This window comes from Molothrus ater, chromosome 4 (assembly GCF_012460135.2).
Source record: "Molothrus ater isolate BHLD 08-10-18 breed brown headed cowbird chromosome 4, BPBGC_Mater_1.1, whole genome shotgun sequence".
Classification (NCBI taxonomy): Eukaryota; Metazoa; Chordata; class Aves; order Passeriformes; family Icteridae; genus Molothrus; species Molothrus ater.
Window position 1 is genome coordinate 47045374 of NC_050481.2, and position 23734 is coordinate 47069107.

The window sequence follows — 23734 nt, forward strand, 5'->3', positions numbered from 1 at the left end:
GCTTACTTCATTCTTCAGCAAGTGGTGAATCCCAGGGCATGCTAGGGTTCTAGGGCACACTGTAAGGGAGGAGGCTGACTTACCTCAACTGGATTCTGCAAATCCACATTCATGCAATGTCCTGTCCATAACATCACGAGGTGTTATGCAATGTTGCATACAAGAAATTACCATTATGCAAAGTCTAGTGTGTGAAGAAATATAAAAAATAATCCAGACATTTAGACTGTGAATATCTTAATAAATTACAGCAAAGTCTCACAAACAAGGTTTTAAGGAAATGTGTTCGTAATCTACCTTGGCTGAAGAAAACAAAACCACAGCATGGCAGAAATCAGCAGTTACTACTCCTGTGTTTAACCAGCTAGCATTCCAACTTTGTAAAATATAGTAAAGCATCTTCTTCACACAAAACAGAACTCAAAACTGCTCTGTGTGCTGGAGATTCAGCACTGCTGCCCGTTTCAGAAGCACACACAGACACTTCGGCACATGATCTATTGCCACCAAATGTAAATGTATTAGTTCCCTTTGGTAAATTCAGTCTCCTCAAGCCACTTGTACTCCCAGACTCATCCTGAATATCTGGTAAGAAGGAGGTGTTCCTTAATAACCTATCTCTTGAACAGGTCTGAAAAGGTGTTTTAGATGCTGGCAAAACACTGTCAGTTCTTTCTTCCTCTGATACAGCACCTGCAGCTGAGCTGGACGGCACAGAAGTAGGCTGGGGCTCCACCCTATAATTCACATTGCACTCATCTTTCCATCTCCTAATTTCTTTCCTCTGCTCCTTGGGGGACAGTCTGACAAGGTACTTGGCTCTCAACACCGGAGATGGAAACAGTGTTCCTTGGAGAACTCTTATCAAATACCTACAAAATAAACACAGTTACAAACAAGCTGTTTTAAAAGAAACCCCAAAACTGTTTCCAGTGACTAAAGGAAACCAAACACCATTCAAATAACCCTGATGCCTAGTTCTTGGACTAAAACTAGATGATCTTTAAGGTCTCTTCCAACCCAGGCCATTCTATAATTCTGTGATATTAGAACTGACTTAACTGGCAATTTAGGTCAGTTTTAATCAAAGATTTTTGCAGTGGATTTTCAGGCAACAGGGCATCCAATGTCTGTCCTTCTGTAAGAGAACTTATTTAAATCTCCAGTGAAAGCCCCAGTCTCAGTCCCTCATGCCAGAAGCTGCCAAGGACCCCCTGGCTTCACAATGCCCCTGAGTGGAAGCTTTTCAGCACCATACAAAGGATCATATCAGAAATAAACATTGGAAAAAAACATGCATGTGACAGCAGTAGTCCCATAATAGGTACTTCTGCTTCAAATCACTGCAGTAGAAAAGCTGAAATTAGCCACAACAGCTATAAATCTTCTGATTCCCTGTTCACACAGGGAGAGTACTTATGACTTAAGGAATTTCTAAATAGTTTGTGTTTAGTTCACCATGAAAACCACTGTCATCTTCAAAATTCAACAGCCACACACTGGAAGCAGCGACCAAGCTGAAACCTTTATCCTACCTTGGCTCTCTACAGCCCTACCAAAAGGTCTCAGAACAGCCTTTATCTAATAATTTGTCATGTAGAGGAGATTTACTGTGTGTGAAAGAAAAGGCTCTACTGTCACCACCTGAACCAAGCTGAGAGCAGGGACAGAAAACCACGTGTTTCTTGCACCTCATGGTTTGTCATTCTGCTGAAGTGTGAACCAAAGTCATCAGTCAGATCAGATCAGTCATAATCCCCAGTGAGTGCAGTAAAACTCTTGATGACATGCTTGAGACAGATCAGACATGTTCAAACAGGACTTAATACTTGGTGGCCATTGCAGGCATCTATAGGCATGGCTCTGCCAGCTTTGCTGCTGGCAGGACTGATAACTTATACAGCCCGTACTTCAGCACTTGATCCAGAAACTGTGCTTAGATTGTGTCTAATGATACTAAATTACATCAGGTGAGCAGGAAACAGCACTTATTCTCCTCAACTCTTCTCAGTATCTGTCTGTGCAATTCAATTTCAAGTCTCATTCTTTCTGAAATGATATAAGGGCAAGAAAGACACACAACACAGAAGAATGAGTAATTAGCACTGGAGGCACTTCACTGTAGGCTACAGACTTGAGTTCACACTCAGGCAGTGAAATGAAGATAGCTGTGGCTACTAAAGAAAGCTAAAGGGAAGGTTTGATGAAGTCTCTTTCACAGGTTTTCATGTGGTTTGGTTTGCTCTGTTGGCTCATTCAGGTGTCTCCCTGCTCACCATGCTGGAATCTTCCACCTCCACCCAATACAACTGCCCTTCCAGGGTGAATTAATTATTAAACTTGAACTTCAGTGAGACAAAAAAAATATCAAGACCCCTTGTGAATCTAGTCAGCATGTTTCCACCCGACAAAGAAGCCTGTACATGCATTCTTCACTCTAAACACTCTTGTACATATTCATGACATAAATTTCAAACAGAAAATCATTTCACAAAGTAACACGGACTAAGCACAGTATTTCTTTGTCTATATATAGTACATGTCCAACTCTGGTCACTAATTTAACTGATTTGTATATAAATAAACCATAGCTTGGTTTAATAAATTAATGAAATCTTCATTTTTATTGTGGGATGCTAGGGAGGAAAGACCTAGCCAGAGTTTCATAACATCACTGACTCACAGAAAACTAATTCTGGTAACAGCAGTAATCTATAATTATATAACAGAAACTCACCTGGGTAGCAGAGCAATGCAAGTAGTCAGGAGGCAAACTAAGTAAAATACTGGGTCTGTCATGTGCTTTTCCATGATCCAGTAAAAGTCTGATTGTGGGTTGTGGGTTTTGTAGGTTGCTCCAACAGCCAGAGTGAACACAAAGTAAAACAGGATGCTGCCAACTATAACTGCTGTATGTATCCATGTCTGCAATTCCAGCAAGGAAAGAAATAAGATTTAAGCTGTAAAACAGAAAGACTATTACATCTGTATTTACATGAACATACACACTTTTCCTCCAAGGGCAGCTGTTGAAAGTAACAGAGGATACATCTGTTCAGATAATATTCCTAATTTCATACAAAACAATCCAGAAAGAATGGAGCCTTCTTTCTACAGTATACAGGTGTTCCAGACATTTATTTTTTTAAATTCTCATAAATTCATAGCTTTTCATTCTTTTGTGAAAGACATTTGCCTCAGATTACTACCTCATTCACTGGCAGCACAGAAAGCTTTCTCAAGCAAATGGAGGTGAGATCTTCACATGACACCACCTTTATATATCTTGCTTGAGACATTGGTTACCTTTCTACACTGGAGTTTTTCTGTAATTTTACACCTAAATGGCTATAGCAGCTACTAAGAAAACAACATTGTCACTGTTCTTACAGCCTGCCAACATTAAAAAATGCCAAACAAAACACATTTAAGTTCTCTAATCAGAGTGTGAATACGCTCATGCTATATATATATATGTCTCAATAAAGACATTTTAAATGTCAAATGTCCCAAAAGAACAGTGAAAAGACAATCACAACTTGAAATTTCATCCACTACAAAACAATCCTAAAAATACTTCTAAAAAGTCAAAGAAAAACCAAAATTCATTAATAAGTGTCCTTCTACCGTACCCATTACTGTATTTTCTTTAAAGTTAAGCCAAACCCCCAAGTATTACCCTTGTAAGTACTCTAGATTTATCCAAGCTAAGGCAGATGCTTTAGCTTGTGCAGACTTGAAAACTGAAATAATGTGTCTTAGCATATCGGTTTTCCAGTTCTGGCATCAAAATACACCTCTGAGCTGTTTATCCTTGCCACAGAGAAAATCAATTCCAAGCATTCAAAATCAGCAATTTAGACTGTTGTCTTTGAGATGCAAACTTTGCAAACCAAAGAAGTTTCAGCAGATCACTGGTGGATTTTTGACCATTTGCAAAACTGATCCAATATCCCCCAAACCACCCTACTTGAAAAGAAAGCAGGATCATTTCACTATTAAAAAATAATTCTGAGGCCCAGTTTTGTTAATTTTAGTCGTATTTCTATTGGTTCCAATGACAGATATGTTAGGAGAGCTCACATGATCACATAAATACAATATTTAGGGTTTGATCCTTTTATACCTATTCTGTTTTGTATTTGAAGACCTCTCTTCCCTTTAATTTTACTGAAAGCTGTATGCACATACTCTGTAAGGAATACACTCTTTGGGAAACAATGTACTCACCACAGACTTGCACTCAATGAGAAGGTGAAACAGCATAATGAAGAGTGCTGCTGTGTTTATGGGGTTTCCAAAAGAAAAAATGTCTATGTCTGAGCCACAGTAAGTCTGCAAAGGAAGACAGTGGTCAGTGTCAAATATTCTTTATATACAGTCCTAACATGAAGTGGCATGAATAACTTCAATACCATACATATTTGTACATACACAGTTCAGTTCTGTTCCAATGATGATCTTAGTATACATTCATATACTATGGAATATACTAAGGAAGTAAAATCAAATACTTCATTCCATTCTTTAATTTGCTTAGGTTTTAAGTAAGTCAAAATGTATAAATATACTCTGTAGACAGCACTTACAAAGTAAGGCACAAAAAAGCAAACGAGACTTTGGTAAAAAGCATCCAGCAAGGTTATCCAGAAAGCTGAAGGCAAGTAAGCCTGTAAGAGAAAAACATAATGGCATTGTAACAAATTGAATAAATTGCTGCATCCTTAACTAGCATTAATTTCGATCAGGGGAAAGATTATCTACAGAAGTAATTCCAGTTAGTTTCCAAGTGAAAAAGGCATCTTTTGTGTTAGTACAACAAAGATCTCCCTCCACACTAATATAGCTAACTGTTAGTATTTAAATCAGCAGCCAGCTCTGGGAACTCTGATCCTGCAGCTGTGCCTATCAGAATGGATGTACCAGAGCTGTAGCTGAGTCCCAAGGAGGGGAAGGGGCTGATGGACAGGGAAGTACCCTGCAGCTTACCATCACTGAGTACCAAGTCCCACCTTCTTCTATCTCCACCCCTTTTTGTTATGTGTGCTCTTTGACTCCCCTGTGTGGATGGGACTCCTCTGTGAGCTAATTTGACTCATCAGATGTGAGAAACCAACTCACTTTTCTGCTGGAATAACACATTGATTTTTTAGTGAGTTAAATCAGCTCCTGGGAGGACCTGATGGGATAACTACGCTGGCACTAGGAAAAGTTTAACTATATGGATGAAGAGGGAACAGGAAGAATAAAAGAAGGGAATAAGACTTTTTCCCTCAGCAGCAGCAGACTGCTATGACAGATCAACCATCTAGGAAATCATAGTTGCCTATGCTCAGGCTCAGCTATGTCCCATTCCTTCAGGCACTGAAGTGAGACACATAGGTGAGAAGCCCAATCATCCAGGATGTCCTCTATGATTATTGGAGAGATGGGTTTTTCCAAAGAGCCTTTCAGCCCTTTTTTAAGAACTGAACCACTGTCTGAAGGTGATGTGGAAAACTTATTTGCCTTTCAGGAAAGTGCTTTACCCCACTGAAGATGAATCCCATTTACTGTGCCATTATTTTTTATGGTTTATACAAAGATCTACACTCATGATGTCATGGTGCAATATTGTGATGTTGCATCTTATTGCATCTTTTAAAGCATTTCTCTTTTTTCTATACTGTATTTAAGTCCAAGCAATTATTTCCATGTGCTTCCATGCATGAAAGGAAATGATAATAACTCCAACCACAGAGCAAGGAATGATGGGATGGACAAAAGACAAAAAAACTAACAGAAGATAAGGGAATAAAAAAGGAAAAGAAGAAAATATATTATGCAATGCAGTAATTCTGATCATGTTGCTTCAAAACCTACATCTCAGCTCAGATCACTGCATTGTATATATCCTGAAGATCAAAACAAATAATGAGGCCTTGCAACATTTACTTAAACAAAATTGACTGACAAAGCACAGACCTGCTCAAGCCAATCTACACAGGTTTGGATTGGTACCAAAAGAATACTTTGTTTTTCAAAAGTACTGTAAACCAAGAAACATAAAATATTTAAGTGTATATAAAAACAAAAGTAGAAGTCCACAAACAAGCAAACAATTTGTCCATTCAGTGTATAATCTTTGCCTTATAGACCAGACCTAAACTAGGTTATAATAAATGAGACGACACTAGTACACAACACATTGTAGCTCCTTTTTTTAGTAGTATTTGTTAGAATAGAGTAGAATAGAACAGAATAAAATATTTCAGTTGGAAGGGATTATCTGCCTGACCACTTCAGGGCTGACCAAAAGTTCAAGCATGTTATTAAGGGCATTGTGGAAATGCCTCCTTAACACTGACAGACTTGGGGTATTGACCACACCTCTAAGAGCCTGCTCCAGTGTATGACCATCCTCTTGGTAAAGAAATGCCTTCTAATGATATTGTAGGATCTGATCATAAAGAAAATATTGAGTTTTAGGTGACTCATATAGTCAATGTTTCCTCCTTCTGGACTCTTAGTACCTATTTTGTCTTAGGCTCAGTATGTCTCTGCCTTCAATTGTTCTAATAAAGACATTATTTTAATTATTAAATATTTAGAAATATAAATTTAAAATTATGCTAGATTTCATGCTAAGCAAAGCAGAAATCAGGAAAAACCCCACTGAATTATATAATTTTGATTTATAAACTACGGCCCCACTCCCTCTGGTTTTCTGTGCTAAAAGTTTGGACTGAAATTACTGACAGACCAGTATGATGTAAAGTGTTTTCACATGGGAAGGCAAATTTCACAACATACCTGTAGGGTGAAAAGGACCCTGACTGGCAGAAGTTCTTTGAGGATTATTTGAAATTAATCTGCTATGGTTCTTTGTCAGTTGAGACCTTTATATGACAAAGAAAAAAAATAGAGTATACAGAGTGCCCTTATCTTGCTCAAACAACTCCCAGTTTGAGGAAGCATGTTGACAGCTGACACAATGAATGAAATAAACATGCTGGTAATCCCTTTACCTGAAGTCCTTAATTTCTTTTATCATCCAAATGTCTGATAAAATTGGGTCTATTACTGAAAAGAGCCTAAAAAATCTTTTGAAAACCATGTTTTTATTTGTGCACATACTGCATAGGCCTTGATATTTCCTAACAGAGAAAATAATTTAAAACAATGTTTATCTGAGATGAAACATAAAAGAAAGACAGAAATGGCTCAAACGCTGACCATTTCAATTTGCTTCAGGCCAAGAACTCTGTAACCTACCACAGGTTTCTGGCTCATTGTGTAAAGCTGTGGGAGTTCCATGAGTATCTCTGCAGATACATCTTTGTCCAAGACACCATAAATGATGGGTGGCATCGATGTAAAAAGGAGATTGAAAAGAATCAAGATCCAGTAGTCAGTCATTGATGTGCCTGAAAACCCGCAGAAAAACTGGTACCAAAACAGGAGATTAACGTAGGTCTGAAAAGCCAAAGATGACATGATGAAATTTTAGCCATTGACAAATGCTTTAAAAACAAGAGAAAAACTGGTAGGTCTTAGGTCTGGTTATAGTAATCTGTGGAAACATTTCAAAATCAGACATGAATTGCTGAAACAGTTGTGCTGCCACCATATTAGTAGTGCCCCTCACCCACTGTTTAATGAAATCTAACAATGGCTTTGAGTGGGAAATTTAGTCCAAGAAATAAGAGCCTCTGGCCTCTGCAGGCAAATGGGAAACTGGACTGTTTGACACATGCTTTTTGAAACCATTCACAATAGGAAGAGAAAAAAGAAAATAAAGCCTCACTAAACCTAACAGTGCTCAAAAATATGTAAAATTCTCCTAGAATGGGACAGCTACATACCACATTCTTGTAGAAGAAGTAAAGCACCATGTTGGTAAGTCTGGTATAACACCAGTGACCATGGACAAGCAGCAGCTTCCTGAGGTGTCTAAACTGAGAGATTGCAAAGTCACTTGCCATCACAGCCTGCGACACACAAGAAGAAAAGGATATGCTATAACCAAATTGTTAAAAAGAAGCTTCAGATACTGACAACCAAGCAACTTACCAACTGCTGGAAATTTTTATTTTACAATTTTTTATACATAGTGCTTGCCAGGTTATCCTCCCTCAGATATCCCCTTCCATACAAGACTTTGCAACTAACACACAGAGCTCAGTCCAGCACAGGCGGGAATATGGCTGTCATCATTCTTACCACACAATAAATCACTGCATAGAAATCACTGACACTGATACTTAGGCTGCTCATTTCCCTGCAGGACATGAGAAATATGGAGCTTGCTGACAGGCAGCAAACTATTGTTTGAAGCTTGACCTGCAGCATTCAGCTTCTGATTGCTCCTGGTGGAATGCTGAGGACTGGGTGGGAGGCTCAGGCTGCAAAGTTTTGCCCATGTAAGGGAACAGACTGTGGAGCTATTGGGTCTCCAGAGTACATTCTGAACTGATTTAAAATGGAACCTGACATCATTTGCAGCTGTCTTTGGATACACTACCTGCATGCCTTCCTGGCCAGATATTCCCACACCAGTGTCAGCCACCTGGATCATACTGACATCATTGGCACCATCACCTACAGAGGAAAGAGGAAAAATCAAAACTAGCTTTGCTGGCTATCACATTGCTATGGAGGTGGCAGGAAAAGACAAATACCAAACACCAGAGAGTTCAGAGAAATACATTTTTATGGCCAACACTGAAAAACACTAAGGAAAACAGGATTAGTAAGTGGAACACACAACCGAACTGAGCTGTGTTCTCCAAATAGATAATAGATGTTCCTTTTGTCAGAATTTAGCTGGCATGATGCACCACAAAATATGGGTGCTTTAAATCACAGCCAGTCATCTCCCCTCCACCTCCTAATTTTGGGTGGTTATGATGGAAAAAAATAGCTCTCACTTGCTGCTTTGCATGGTTCATAACAATGACTCATGCTGTTCTTACTGCTTTATACTGACCTAAGTTGATAGACTGAATTTGCTACTTCAGAAGACAGGCATCATCTCGTGTCAGAGACAACTACAATTCAAAGGATTATCTCGCTCATAAAATAAATTTTGTGACAGACATTAACAAAATATACAAGAGAAGAAACTGGCTTCTACTTCTTTTCAGAGAAAGGATGATAACCACAAGCCTCACCTACAGCTAATGTCATTGCCTTTAGCTTATTTCGCACCAGTTTGACCAGGACACTCTTCTGCAGTGGTGTGGCTTGGCAACAGACTACAGCCCGACATTTTTCTGTGAGTTCCAAGAAAATATTCTGTAGGCTATCATGAAGGACATGTTCTAAAGTCCTTCCATCAATAACCAGGCCTGAATTGTACCCTTGAGCTTGGGTGGAGGGACTTGCAGAGACATTTCCAAGTTTTTCACTGTGTTTTTTTTTGACAGAAGCATTCTTCTGGATATCTTCTAAAATTTTGCTCATTACCAAGGCACAGGCATCCTAATAAAAGACAAGAGAAAGGCATCTTATGAAATTCTGTTTGTACTCTGCCTCCCTTTTCAATTCATAAAATACATATGGGGAAAACATCAAATGCTGTCCTTGTATAGTATTTATCTTGAAAAGCTCAGACAAGAGGCTGAATAGCCCTCTAAAATCACAAAGGATGTAGACTGCTGTTAATGAAAGTGTGATAAACTTTGCTTGAGCAGATTTGCTTGGGTATTGCACTAAGAGAACAGAGAAAAACCTATGCAAGCCAGAAAACCTTCACAAATTAGCAGGAAAAGCAACCATTAAGGATTCTGTAATATAAATACAGCTTTGATAAAACTTTTGCTCTCTGTGTTTCTTTTGTCTGGCATGCAAAGCCAAAAGTGCTCTTCATATCACCTTACAGGTGAGCTGCCATGAATTACTGAGGAACTGGCCTTGTGGAATGTTTTACTTTATCAGAATCAATATGAGAGGCTCAAAAAGTTTGTGGTATCAATATATATAAAACACATGCAACACAGAAAAAAATACATCTTCTTAAATTTTCTCATCATTTTAGTTTGAAATGCAACAGTATCAAATCCTGGTTTTTATTCCTGAGCCTAGTTAGAGGGAGGAAGAGCACTTCTGCAAAAGGAACTTAGCTCTCACCGTCAAGTAAGACACTAATTTCCCAGCAGAATAAAAGGAAAATGTTGGCACAAATCAAACTCCAAGCTTTCCTCAAACACAACTGGACTAAAAATCCTTTCTTTTTTCACTTTATTTTCCCCACAGTTAATTCTTGCCACACTATCTTTTATGGCATATATGAATTGTATTTCTTAAGATACATATAAGCAGAGGAAAAAAGAAAAATTAAAGGTCTTAGAACAATCCTCTAAACCCTAGGCCACGTCAACTCCTTAGCTTACCACTGAGAGAAATTAGGAAGTTTATTCAATTAAAATAATTAATCATAATGTAGGGACTGCATATAAAGAAACAGATTTTCAAACAGACTTTCTACATACATAGAAAAGGATTTCATATTTTACCCACAAGGGTAAAATATTAACAATACAGAAAAGCAAATGTTCTTTGATTTCCCAAGCAAACAACATTTGCTTTTTTGTATTGTCCTGTGGACTAGCCCTATTGAATTTTTCAGCAGAGAAGAAAATCTACTTTTCTACTCACCCTAGTCTGTGATTTAAGAGTGAAGATTCTGTCCTCTGGTTCCAGCAGTTTACAAGCATAGGCAATGTTGACAGCTGTCTCTCTCTTGTCACCTGTCAACATCCATATTTTTATTCCAGCTTTCCGTAATGCCTGGATTGTGTCTGGAACACCCTCCTGCAGGCGATCTTCAATGCCAGTGGCACCTTAAGTCAGACAAGCAGAAAGATTAGTGCTGCTGTATTTCCAGAACCAAAATGCTTCAAGAGTGACAGGATGAGCTGGTTCTCTCTTTGTACCCACATCCCAAAACAGACATGCTACCATGACGTGCTTGGAATTTCCTGAAAGCAAGCACCTTGCAGTATGAAGTTGTTTAACCTCCTTATTTTCACTTCCATTTAATGTTAGGGCCAACCCATATTGCTTATTGTCACACCAGAGACACGAACCTGCAAGACAGCAGGTCTCCAACGCAGCTTGACTTCTCTCTGTTGGCTTTAGTGGCAAAGGATACCTGTATATCCTTAAAAAATAATCAGTTTGCAGCACTGTTCTAGCTTCTCTCCAGAAACTGAAGCCAGTGATCCCAGAATTCCTTCAGTATCAAGGTTTATTGCATTTGCACTAAGCAGATATGACACAAACTGAGAGAAGGAGCACACTCTACACAATAGGATCTGTCTCTCTCAGCTTCTAGCATGAGCTGCCTTTACCACCACACTCAGATCTTTGCACTTTGTTTTCCAAATGTTATTTGCTGGGCAGTTCTCTAAAATGATTATCCCAGACTGCCTGCAGTTTACCTTCCACACACCTACAGCAAACATTTTTGTTTCATTTCTGCACAGCTGAATGACCTTCAGAGGAGTGGTTCTGACAGAAGCATGCCTGACTTCTCTCTATGTTATTAAAGGAGAACACAGCACAAGCACATCTGCTGTGCCATGAATGCAACACTGATAGGAAATATGCTCAGAAGTGGGGTATCTCTGAGTATTTGCACAGGCAGGCCTGTGACTTGTTACTATCATTTCATGTGTTTGTTACAATTACATTTAAAAAAAAAATCTAGTGAAGATAGAAAAATACACAATATTAACAATAAAAGAAACAAAAAAAAAACCCCACAACAGTAGATTTTTACAAAAAACAGGAAAGCACCATCTATTCTCAGTGTGCTTTACAACTAGTACAAACTTACCAGTGAGATTTATGAAAACTCAGGAGTGATGATAAATTCTAAGTCTGTAGAAAGCTGTATGTGAAAGCTCAATGTGTTACACAGATTGAGATTAACACAGCTCTCTGCAAACAAATTCCAATTATGAACATCACAGGCATTTTCCTGGGAGTTACAATATTTTCGACCTACCAAGTAGAGTTAGTTTGGTCTCAAGCCTCATGGCAGATTCAAGCAGCAGGTCCTCCCTATTGTCAATGCTGGTTTCTGCTAAAAAACGATGATTTAACCACTCTGCATATTCTGCATCACTCATCACCTACACAAGGAGGGAAAACATAGGCATGTATCTATACTGGGTTTTGAACAGTGCATCAAAAGTGTTATGGTTCTTCTGCTGTCCACATCCAAACCTACAAGTGCAGCCACTGGCAGCGCATTGCTTACATGCTCCAGAATGTCCATAGATTTAGTACAATGTTAAGAGTGTTAGATTACTCTTCCAGGCTACTTACTCATTGGCACTCTGCAGGTTCCTGGGCTGCCTGACAGATTTCCATTTAGATAGAAGGCAGGCAGGGCAATGGGCACAGTGCACTGTCCCCACTGCTGCTCACCTGCAGTGCTGACACTGGCACAGAACCACTGCACAGCTGGGTACAGCTTGCTGGCTGCACAGCTACACAGCCTGTGCTTTCACTGCATAAAGCTTTGTCAAGAGGCTTCTAGCCTGTTTCAATTCCTATGGAATTTTTTTCTGAGCAGCTTTGAATTTAAAATGGAATCTCAAAACATCACTTCAGTCGTGCATCCACAGCTTGTAACACTGCAAACTGTTTGTGAAACCAAATAAAACAGGTGTAACTTAATCTCTTTTCTGTGTCAGGAATTCCACCTAGGGTAAGATTCACACAAGGAGACCTGCTTATGACTCCCGAAGAAAAATGCGGCTGTTCAACAATCCCTGTTTTAAAATTAAGATGCTAAAATGCTTGGCATCCTGAACTGACAAAAACGGCAATCCAACAGATGCCAGGAATTGATCTGGGTTTTCTTACAAATTCCTCCTAAAAGTACATCAGGATAAACAAAATGTGGCAAGAGAAGAATCTGTTTAGAAGACATGATGTTTGCTCCATTGGTGGTACCACTGAGGCTGGTCACAGACTGCCAACATTCTTCAAAATATGTATTAAAAGAAATACCTTCTTAGCAATACACAGAGTGCGCAGTCCTCTTCTGGCATAATCATCCAAATGCTGCTGAGTTCTCTCTTTAATCTTCTCTTCAATTTCAGAATTATTTGTATGTACTATTACACAAAGAGAAGAGAAAGCAAATTAAACATGCATGTTTAGGTTCAATTTAGCAGAAAATTTTGAAGGTCTAAATACATTCTTTAAGTAGCAAATTGTTAAAACTTATCATTAAGGAGTGAATTACAAGTTCTGTAGATACCTTCAGATGCAGTTCTCAACAAATCCATCATGACTGAGTCTGCACCTTTTGTGTACACCACCACTTGGTTGGAGACTGGATGCCGAACCACCACTGACATCCTTTTCCGCAGTGAATCAAAAGGCAGGATATGCAAAAGCTGAAACGTTAAAGGCCCCAGACCTGCAAAGTCCACAGTTACTTGATCTGGAGTCCTAGACTGTAAAACACATTTATAAGCCCTAGCAGCATGAACCAAGGCAGCTTCATCTGGACTCTCAGCTTCGTAACATAGCTTTGGTATGGGAGATAATTCAATAGATGACACAGTATGGTTGGGTTCATCACCAGCAGCTACGTTCTCTAGATGGAGTTCTCCAGGCACTTGAGAATTTTCTGGGCTGTCAATAGCGTGAGGTTCAGAAATCCTTTGAGCATCTCCATCCAAAGTAGGTGAAGCTAGTTTCATTCTAAAAATAGACAGTTTTCTCACAAAAGTATTGGGGCTTTCGGATGATGACTCCTTTACACTTGGAAGTGGAGAAGAACTTAGTCTCCAGACTGAAAACCTCTGGAACATTTGCCTGATTTCCTCAAGAGATTTAATAGGCAACCTACTCAGCGAAGAGAGTCTCATCTGGAACAGAATAGTTAGAGAAAGTATTTATGTTAAATTCTTCCTTTTTTATTATATTAAGGAAGGACACCTTAGCAAGTAGGTATGTTTTATAATGAAAGTAGTATTTTAAAATTTACTATGGGTTTGAATGCTTGTATTATTACTGTAAACAGCCTCTATAAGCTGTGAAAGTACTTCAGGTCTGAAAATTGGATGTGTTTCAAGTTTAATTCATGACTCCTTGAAATACTTCTCTTCAGAACTTTCAGTAATGAACACAGTAAGTATGACATTGTAACTTTTTGAAGTTGTGGCAAATTGAACTAAACACTTCAACCCTTGTTCTGAATCAGCGACATACTTGTGAAGAATAAACCAACCCCCTCACACTAACTAGCTACAAGAACTGCTAAACATACAGCTTATGTTTATCAACAGTTTTTAGTGTTTTGAATTAAAAGACAGTTCCCCTGTGATCAGTGTTATAAAATAATTGCCTTCCTGTTACTCAGAACAGCTAGAGAGCTATCAGCTTACAAAAATCAGGCATACAAGGCTGACATTCCTTTCTCACTGCTGGTAAGGACATAAGAATGAGTTACCAGGAAGCATGTTCTCTTTTGCCACTGAAAAGCAAAAGGTAGGGACAAACTATGGCTCAGTCCTCCACAGTTCCAGCAAGCTGCAATGTGTCTCCATTCAACATCATGGAAACAGAGACTAGGAATGTCCTCTCATTGCCTCTTCCTATGGCAACACTGAAACCTCCCGTTGCCTTGAGTTATCTCCTGTCATTCCCTAATCATGAACTCAGAAACCTCCTTCCACATTGCTCCTCCCAATCTACCTATTAGTGACCTGGAGAACTTCTACCCTGCTGGCAAGTTATTCAGACATATTACTCTCAAAAAACCAAGATTCTCACCTGTGAGATTCTCCATCCCATTTAAGATTAGGTAACTATTGACTATGAACTCATCCTCTGCACATGGATCTCTAGGCTGCCTACTGGACACTTTCTGGGAATGCTTGGAAGCACAATACAACATAAAGCTTATTTATAAATAGGGGGTATTTATATCCCACAGGATATGTTTTGTGAATGTCTCCAGCTATGGCTGTAGGTTTACTACCTAGACAGACATGAAAATCTAGTTCTGCACATGTCACTAATTTTTTTTTTCCAAAAACAAAGTTGACAAATGTAAATCACCAGGTAATGAGGGAAAGAAATCAAAGCTGAACTTGGGAATTATCCTGCAACACAGTCAAAACTGGCAAAAAAAAAAGAGTTATGAAAATCCCACACTGAAAAAACCCAAAAGATTTGAAAAAAAGTACTATCTTTTAGTAAAAGTTAGGTTGTGTGCACTGAAAAAAAAACAAGTGGTCACTCCAAACTACTAAACCAGGGCAGACTAGAAAATGCACTGTTAATTCATGGTGAAACAACTTTATGCCATTCTGCAAAGCAATTTTTCTTCAGACTAATATACATATAAAACTTCATCTTCCATACTTTTGCTGAATGTCTATTTGAATAGTCAGGGAACAGTATCCCATGAGGTAAGAGCATTCTTAGTTTCAATATTCTGTGAATCTTCAGGGAATATTCTTATTTTTCAGCCAACAATAACCTACTTGTGAAGGTAACCTGACTGTTAATGTATTATTACAGGAAATTATATCCATATTTAAAGAAACCCGTAATAGAATATGGAAAAAATTACAGCTACAATTTAATCTCCAAATTTGTCTTGTAAAAGTTACAAATGGTCACAGAAACAAAAAGATTGAAGCCAATTTATCAGTATTATTTTATTCATTAACTCATTGCACTCCATGGTTTTACAGTAATTACCTTCTTTCTAATAGGACAAAAATGCAGAGGTGAAAAGGATAATTTTTAAAATGTCAGTTAATTGTATTTTTCTTTTTGTAACTGAACCAAAAGGAGATCAGCTACTTGCAAATATGGTCAAATAACCAAAAGCATGACCTTACCTTCTGACGTGTCTGACTGGGGCCTGAGACTACAACAGTATTACAGATTGCCAGAGCAATAAAGAAATCAGTGATATACATTGTCTCCAAAGATAACTCGCTGCTAGCTTCTTCTGATTGTTGATAGGAATGAAAAGAAATTTGACTGAACTTCTCCAGCAGCTGTGTGTCTGGTACAACATCTGTTTCCTATTATGAAATGAACAAAAGTTTCCATCAGATTATAAACTTAGCCTCTGGAGGTTAAATCAGCTACAGACAATCGAAGTGTAGAAGTTCATACAACTTCCCTCCTGTGCTGAGTTGTAATACCAGGGAACAGAGAAATATTGGCATCTTCACTGCCTTGTGCTAGTCCATTGAAAATGGCAAACTTCCTGCCCAAAGAGGTAAACACTAAAGGCTTAGCTCATAGCTTTAGACACTTCAACAGAGATTAACTATGGTGAATGGTATTCAGATAACTCTGCTTCTGCACCTGAAGGTTTCTCCTCACATAACCTCAAATTAGTATTGACCATATTGATATTTCCTATTAAAAACAAAGGAAAATGCTAGAAACCTCTTAAAATAAAAGAACAAACTGTTATTAAGTCAGTAATTTCATTTGAATTGATCATGGATGCAGAGCAGCAAGAGTCAAAGTATAGACCTTCATGAACCGACATGTGTCTGCAATGTCAGTTGTAAATAGCATGCAACCAAGCCATCATGACACCCCAAATTTTGGTGGAAGAGAGAAGGGATTTCTTAAATGACAACCAATCTGATCAAATGGGAGTAAAAAGAGATACCTTCATGAGTTAATTCAGAAATTTAGCAATACACCAAACAGCTTCTACTTACTATGGGACTGCTGAAAGCCATGTGTCCTGAGTTGGCAATATCACCTCCTTCATCTTGCCTTTTGAATGCAGAGTAACTACCAGATAACTGGTTCAAAGACCTTCTCTTCAAAGGTTCACACACAGCTCTGCAGTTGTGCCCCTGACATTTTGATGTAGGGGCTGAAGAGCCACATTGACAATCAGCTGAATCCTCATCCTCTGAATCAATCTCTTGATAGGATTCCAACCTCTTTGCTAAGGAAAGGGAAACAAAATTATTGTTCCATGAGCAAAAAGAAACATAGTCCAAAGTAAGGAATTACTTATATAGTTAAGAATAATCCACCATTTATGAAAAATTAAACCTGTAACAAGCCACCACACTGTCTTCCTGTTTGAGCAGCATTCTACTGGATTGAATCCAGAAGACAGAACAAAAATTATCTGAATTCTACATAAATGGAGTTCAAATAAACTGGAGTCATACAACCTCCAGAAGGGCACATTGATGGGAGTCAAATGCATGTTAAAGTGAATGGAAATTGCATACAGGTAGGAAGGAAATAGTTTGTTTTCCGTGAACACTGTGGCTATCAGAAGACCCAATGGCTCCATATTGTGGCAAGATGAACTCAGGCTAGGTATCAACAAAACCTTGTCAGAGATGATGGGACAAATTAGAATGGAATGCCTGAGAAAGCACTGAATAGGACTTTACTGGAGGTTCTGAAGAAATAAAACAAAGAATTTCATAAAGAATAATAGCAACAATTCTGCTTTATGCCAGAAAAACAGGACCAGACTTCTGATGAGTTTTCTAGCCATTATGTTATGATGGATCAGGATTGTATGTCAGAGGTTTGATAAATACAGCTGCTAGCAGGAACTCATTCAAACTCTGCTTATTGTTTCAGTACTGGATACCCCCTCACAAAAAGATACACATTTTCTGAGTTTTTAATTGAAAAGCAAGTTTCAATAATCAAACTTTGTCTGGACATGTGTAACACCTTTGTGCCAGAGATGTAAATGCAGTTCTGTTTCTCTCCACAAATCAGTAGTGTAAAGAACCTCTGCAGCAAATGGAAACACTCCTATGCTATCATGTGCTTGATTAAGAACATATCCAAGTGTTTGCACTGGAGTTCTGAGAGTGTTTGACCACATGCCAGAAGCTGAAATCTCTGGAAAGCACTGGAACTATGTACACTATTCAGCTTTCAAGTTTTACCTCGCACTGTGAAAACAGCATTCCATGAGCATACACTAGCACTTCAGTGCCTAAAATCCACAGATTAGAAAAACTGTTCTGAGAGCTGTGCGTTGCCTCTTTATTTCATTGAAGTCTGAATACAAACAATGGCATGCTAGCAAAAAACCAACATTAAGTATACATTGCAGACATGTCCAGCAACACCACTAATTCCCTATTTCTTTACTTCAGGTGGTACCAAATGTACAGGAAAGAAGTGAGAAGCAGGATATCATTCTGTTTTATGCAAACAGAAAACCTTTCCACAGGTCAGTCCCCAGGTCTGTTGCCCTAAATGAGATGGAAATAGGTTTATTATGTCATTTGCTAGACATTTTCTACTGTCTTCTCTTTCTGCAACACAAATGAAAGAGTCCTGTCTTCCGTCCTGCTATTCTGATGAGTCCAAGGAAACAGAGAAATCAGAGCTTACATCTTGGCAAGCCATCTTCCTGATATCAGTATGAAACTAGTAACATAGCTCTTTTAAAAAACAGCCAAGTGGGAACATAACACTGAGGCTCTCCACAACTACCAAATACAAAATTGCACACAAGGCACTGATACTTTTTACTGGAAAGCAGCACCAATTACTTAGTATGTGTGTTTGTAGAGGCAGGCTTGGACAACCCACACCCGTTCTGCTCTGCTCCAGGCTGTGGAGAAGCTGCATGCTCTGGCTGAAGTAACATGTAGCATCTCTTACAACACCACACTGCTCTACTGCCATGGTCCAAGAAACACATGTCACTTTAGACAGAACACAGCCTGGGGGCATCTCCATGGAGAATTATTCTGAATCACAGGCATCCCTTTACCCCAGGAAATACAGATATAAACCCAGAAATACATATTCAGATTAAGCAGCTTCTATCAAAAGACTGGACTGTGTTGCACTGCAACTCTTACCATAAGTAGCAAGAGCCTTGCAAACAGCAGCTCTATGCATCTAAACAAATATAAATCAGGGCTAAAAAACAGGACCTCCAATGTTTTTCAAACTGATTTTCAGGGCTCATATAATTTCTAATTTGTTAGGAAGAAATGCATGTTTACTCTCCAGGGAAAAGACAGGGCACAGGAGGAAGTAATTATGTAGATAGTCAACAACTAATAATTTTGCAAGATAGCTTTATGTGAACTACTAGCAGAAGCATGTGGAGGCATACTTTCCCTGGCACACTGAGACCTGAATCAGCCACAGCTGCATCACTCATACTACTCTTTGGTTTCTTTTCTGAAAGTTTTCCTTGATTTAGGAAATGCTCTGAAAATATAACGCCAAAAATGAAACTAAAATAAAATGCCAAAGAAGCGTCTTGGAACCCTCATCATAAGACTTCCAAAAAAACATGTGCAGCAATTGCTGTAAAATTTGTCTGTAATATCTGGTCCTGTGACACAACAAAAGAAGGGCTGAACTGATTCATTGCTGTGGCCAGCAGAGTGTGCCTTTTGCTTGTAGCTGTGAGCAGTTCTATCTGGCAGCAAACCCATGAAAACCACAAAGAGGGTTTACTACACAGCTGTGCCTCACATGTCCACCCATCATCAGCACCACACTCTTGATCTCATATGGAATATTTGCATTGTCCACCAGCAAAATGCCTGCAGGCACTAGTACATGCACATGGTAACTGTAATAAATACTTTGTGGTTTTACTTAATTAATAAAATGGCTCATTAAATAATTCACATCAATCTGGCCAATTTTCTCTTGTGTCTGGACCTATATCTTCTCCCAGCTCCCAGAAGACTTCAAGTTGGCTCTCATGAAATACACACTTGTCTCGGTCCCTCTGCGAGCCTCTCAGGAGCCCTGGGCCAGTCCTGAGTCAGCAGACACCGGGGGGCAGCCCCGACACGGCCGACAGCGGGGAGACACTGTCTGTGTGTGCCCCGAGGGTGCTGAGGGCACCTGGGCTGGCAGGGAGACACTCTCTGTGTGTGCCCCGAGGGTGCTGAGGGCACCTGGGCTGGCAGGGAGACACTCTCTGTGTGTGCCCCGAGGGTGCTGAGGGCACCTGGGCTGGCAGGGAGACACTCTCTGTGCCCCGAGGGTGCTGAGGGCACCTGGGCTGGCAGGGAGACACTCTCTGTGCCCAGAGGGTACTGAGGGCACCTGGGCTGGCAGGGAGACACTCTCTGTGTGTGCCCCGAGGGTGCTGAGGGCACCTGGGCTGGGGGGAGACACTCTCTGTGCCCCGAGGGTGCTGAGGGCACCTGGGCTGGTTTCCTGTGCAGCACAAGAGACACCAGAGACATCGGTAGAAGATAAAGGGCTGACTCTTAGCAGGGGTTAATCCAAGGTTTTATTAGGATCCCAAAGGAGCTCCTGCACCTCAGGGGCCTCCTGCCGAGAGCCCCGGGAGATGTGCCAAGGTCACATTTAAAGGGAGGTGGAAACCAAAAGTAGATAACATTTTACCAACCAATGAGTGACCCTAAGGGATGGGTACCGGGGGATAGACATATAGGACAGTGTATGGGGCAAGACTTGGGGGGCTGACCCCTAGCCTCTGGCTAATCACTCGACAACTTGGACCGAAACTTCTGGATGGAGGGATGGGATGGTGAGTGATTGACAGAGAGCCAGGGTGGGGGTTTGGGGATGATCTCATCCCGGGAGAGGATAACACAGGTAAAGGGAGAAAGGGAGGGGGTACAGTTTGGGATAAACCATTTGGGAAAAATATGGGGATACAAAACAAAACTACTTCAAAATATTACAAAGTATAAAAATACACTACAACACACACTGACAGATCCTACACTTTTAGACAATAAGACAGCAACTATTCCTTAACACTGCCTCTTGATTTTTTGCCTAATAATAAGCACCTGTGTAAGATCTAAGTAAGAATACAACAGTAATTTTCAATGAAGGTACTTACCTTTGCAGCATTAACACACATATGGACACACATCTGACTGACTTGTACCTTAAAATTACTGTTAAATAACGTATTAATACTGTTAAGCATGTATTTGATTTGGGTTACTATGTCCTCAAGAGCAGAACTATGTCAAAGTGGAGTCTTAACATATACCACATAAAGGTGGTACACTGCTAGGACAGTCAACAGAATGTTTAAACCTTAAAATGCTAGGTAAGCATTAGCACTCTAGTTGGAGGGAGAAAAAAAAAGAGAGGAAAGAGTAGATGGGCAATTTTCCAACCTTCTGGGTTCTGAATATTCCGTGGAGAGAAACAAAACCAAGTAGGCATGATTTCTTCCATAATGAGTAAAGAATATTTAGTTCATGGTATCAAATATGTTGGAAAAATGATCCAGGTGAACAAAGGTTGAGTGTCTTACCATTTTCCTCATGGCAATACTCCTGTCCTGCAATGCTGCATCTCCGAAAAACCATCTTATTTTCAGTGAGGGTTCCAGTCTTGTCAGAGAAAATATACTGAATCTGGCCAAGGTCTTCAGCAATATTTAGTGCTCGACACTGAATAGTTGAGTCTGTTTTCTCATGGTAAAAATCAATGTCATTCTGTATTAAATAAATTTGTCCCAATTTGACAATTTCAATTGAAACATAGAGAGAAACAGGGATCAAGACCTACCAAAATAAAACATAGAGATTAAATAACACTAAGGTCTTTGGCCAGTTACAAGCATGAAGTAGCTCTACTGAAGCCAAAGAGTTACTTCAAGGGTACAACTGAGATCAGAATATGACCCATGTTCAAAGCACATCAGTTACCTGTAACAAAATTATCATTGTCCAGAACATGTAGAAGCCTGCTAATGCTGGAGGACTCGATTTCCCATCCCATCTGGGGATGTTAAAAAAAGGTATTTCCGAATACCTACTTAACCAAAGTCCATGACCTTGAAAACAAGAACAAGATAAGTCAATCAGTTTTATGCAAAGTGTATCACAGCTCAGGGTTATTATGTTAGCTGTTACACTCTGCAGTTCTTTCTAAGCCTTTAAACTACAATTTTATATCTTGGGTTTTTTTCCCCACAGCAGTCCCAAGTATCAATACATACATGAAGAAATACCTTACATGACTTCTATCAACAACATCTATACAGCATATCTCAGAAATAAAGAAACATTAGCTACACTACAAACAGGTTTTTCCCTTCAAAAAAACCTGCTGGCAATTAAATTTGTTATCCTTGCTTGTCTAGGTTTTAGTCTACTAGCAAACATATCATCACATCATAATTTTTAAGCGTAATCTGAAGAAGTTTTATTAAACATATTTTAACATATTTTAAACAACTTTATGATCTGTCAGAAAAGTTAGTCTGTTTAGATGTACTCAAGCTAATCATTTAATCAACCTCTAAAATATCAAGTCAGTACAACTCTAGTTACACTAGGTCTCTCACCTCAATGTATACATGTATCTCATGTTACCTGAAAAATCCTATGGGAAAACAGGAGTTTGCTGAACAGTTAGTTAGAAAAAAGATAAATCAAATGGAGAAACAGGATCCAGACCCAAAAACTCACATCAGGAAGACACTTTTTAACCACATTCCAGATCAAACATGACAACATGAACTTAAAGCCTCACAGAACTCCCAACTTTCAGGAAATTATATCTGGATGAAGACTGACAAAATCAATCAGCCCCAAAATAAAACACTAACCATTGCAGGCTGAGAGAGGAAAATAGCAGGAATCTGAGTGATTCTCACTTACCTACTGCACCAGTTAAACACATCAAAAGTAGGAGCAGAACACACCACAGAATATCTGTGTTCACTTTTCTTTCCAATTTACTACGCTTGTAATGAGGGCCGCTGTTATTCAGCATAGCTTTGGTTTCATGACCTGCAACCAAAAAGGAGGTTGAAATCCTCCAATAACAGGTATCACAACCACAAGTGCTTTATATTTCTAAAGCTTTGGGAAACAGAATATTTCTATTAAATAATATTTGAACAGCCATTATAAATATGAATAAATCAGATTCTCCTACAATACATGAATTCTGTCCTAAAAAAACTGAACAAGTTAAATCAAAATCTGTCATGTATATGTTAACTTTCATTAGCTTGCATTAACTGTCACTAATATTCTTTCCTTTAGAAACCTCATTGTTGACACTTCCACATTATTTTAACATTTTCTACAAAATCCTACATCTGTGTTACAACTATCTGGCTGGATACATCATATTGATTAGTGTAAAAACCTCTGTCCTTTCTACAAATTGTAGAACAGAACCAGAAGAACAGCACTAGCTTCAGTTTTGATTAAGAAATAAGTCCTAAGCAAGTCACACATTTCCATATGCATTTCAAAATCCCAGTTTACTATTGTAACTAACAAGTTGAGGATGAGGACCTGTTCACACACAACAGATCTGCCCTTCCAGGAATAATCAGGGGTATCAGATTTTACTGTGAAAACAGAAACAAACTTAACTCAGATATGAGTTCTTAATATTTATAGCTATGGCTGCCTTCTGCTGAATTCAAGCTTTTACTCTCCCAATTCCCCTTTGTACAATACTGTTTCTTAGGGCACACAACCATCTTGTTTGCAAGTCTGTGAAAACCAGGGCAGTTCACTAACCTGCATATACCACTATGCCTACCACAGCTTCTGTGTTTCTTACTGTGCACCCTCGGAGCAGTAAGTTTTCCTTGCTGAGACCCACTCGGTCCATGTTTGAATGCTCACTGCAAAAAAAAGCACCTCATGTCAGCTGTAGGAATCCAGCAATTACCAACCAGGCTTTGCAAAACCATTAGGAACAGATTTCCCAAAGAAGCTGCAAGTCACTGAATGCCATCCCAACGTGTCTGATTGGACTT

General features: G+C 39.2%; 1 protein-coding gene across 1 annotated transcript in view; it reads right to left on the reverse strand.

Moving 5' to 3' along the window:
* Nucleotides 1–220: 220 nt before the first annotated feature.
* The window catches only part of ATP10D (ATPase phospholipid transporting 10D (putative)), a 30939-nt gene continuing 7425 nt past the window's right edge, over nt 221–23734 (reverse strand). Inside the window, exons 5-22 of the mRNA XM_036381514.1 lie at nt 23493–23599; nt 22614–22745; nt 21657–21784; nt 21260–21512; nt 16707–16942; nt 15856–16049; nt 13259–13869; nt 13006–13112; nt 11993–12119; nt 10639–10823; nt 9153–9462; nt 8504–8580; nt 7845–7970; nt 7255–7455; nt 4590–4670; nt 4231–4335; nt 2738–2925; nt 221–872 (exon numbers count right to left, since the gene is read on the reverse strand). Of these exons, the coding sequence (XP_036237407.1) occupies nt 365–872; nt 2738–2925; nt 4231–4335; nt 4590–4670; nt 7255–7455; nt 7845–7970; nt 8504–8580; nt 9153–9462; nt 10639–10823; nt 11993–12119; nt 13006–13112; nt 13259–13869; nt 15856–16049; nt 16707–16942; nt 21260–21512; nt 21657–21784; nt 22614–22745; nt 23493–23599 (3676 nt within the window). The 3' untranslated portion in view covers nt 221–364. The remainder of the gene's footprint in view (nt 873–2737; nt 2926–4230; nt 4336–4589; nt 4671–7254; nt 7456–7844; nt 7971–8503; nt 8581–9152; nt 9463–10638; nt 10824–11992; nt 12120–13005; nt 13113–13258; nt 13870–15855; nt 16050–16706; nt 16943–21259; nt 21513–21656; nt 21785–22613; nt 22746–23492; nt 23600–23734) is intronic.